At 57.6% G+C, this 842-nt stretch overlaps 1 protein-coding gene across 1 annotated transcript in view; it reads right to left on the bottom strand.

Moving 5' to 3' along the window:
• The window catches only part of BRWD3 (bromodomain and WD repeat domain containing 3), a 48,703-nt gene that overhangs the window by 6,242 nt on the left and 41,619 nt on the right, over positions 1–842 (bottom strand). The window contains 1 exon segment of the mRNA XM_018573970.1: positions 401–553. Within this exon segment, the coding sequence (XP_018429472.1) occupies positions 401–553 (153 nt within the window).

The raw sequence follows: 842 nt of genomic DNA, 5'->3' as shown, positions 1-842 counted from the left end.
GGGGGGGGAGACACACGGGCCGTTGGTGTATGGTATTAGTAGATCTGGGAGGGGGGGGAGACACACGGGCCGTTGGTGTATGGTATTAGTAGATCTGGGAGGGGGGGGAGACACACGGGCCGTTGGTGTATGGTATTAGTAGATCTGGGAGGGGGGGGAGACACACGGGCCGTTGGTGTATGGTATTAGTAGATCTGGGAGGGGGGGGAGACACACGGGCCGTTGGTGTATGGTATTAGTAGATCTGGGAAGTGGGGGCGGACGGGACACATCCCACGGGCCCGGAGGACATCTGACTTTGCAGGCCCGCTGAGGGTGGTGTTGGGCGGCATAACAGGCCGGAGGGCGCCAACAACGAGCAATGCGGTTTCCTTACTTGCTGTGGCGCCGCGTGGCTTACCCTGGACTTCTTGTTCGGAGTGTAAGCCTTGGAGTTGCTGAAGATCAGCCGTACGTCCCGGGAGAATTCCAGGGGGTCGCTGTAGTTGCCGCCCTCCAGCGTGGCCTTCACGGTGCTGAAATCCATGGGCGTCTCTATGATGTTCTGGTAATCCTGCAGACAAGGACAGGAGGTGACAGATGTCAGCAACTCTGATCACATGCGAGTACAACAACATGTCGCTTCTGCCAACGGAACGCACGAGGAGCCTATCGGGCTCACCGTCACATTTCTATCCAAGACTTCTCACATGCTGCACCTCAACCCGGCACCTCCCTTCCTTCTACCAGACGCCATTACCCTCCCCCCCGTATCGCACTCTCCATGAACACGTTCAGAAGTTTAATTGTGTTCCCCGATCCCTTCTACTTCCTCTGTGGTCACCAGGACAGCACGTGTGTGG

Source organism: Nanorana parkeri, unplaced genomic scaffold (assembly GCF_000935625.1).
Source record: "Nanorana parkeri isolate BGI_ZX_2015 unplaced genomic scaffold, ASM93562v1 scaffold2650, whole genome shotgun sequence".
Taxonomy (NCBI): Eukaryota; Metazoa; Chordata; class Amphibia; order Anura; family Dicroglossidae; genus Nanorana; species Nanorana parkeri.
This window is presented reverse-complemented; position numbering and strand designations above follow the sequence as displayed.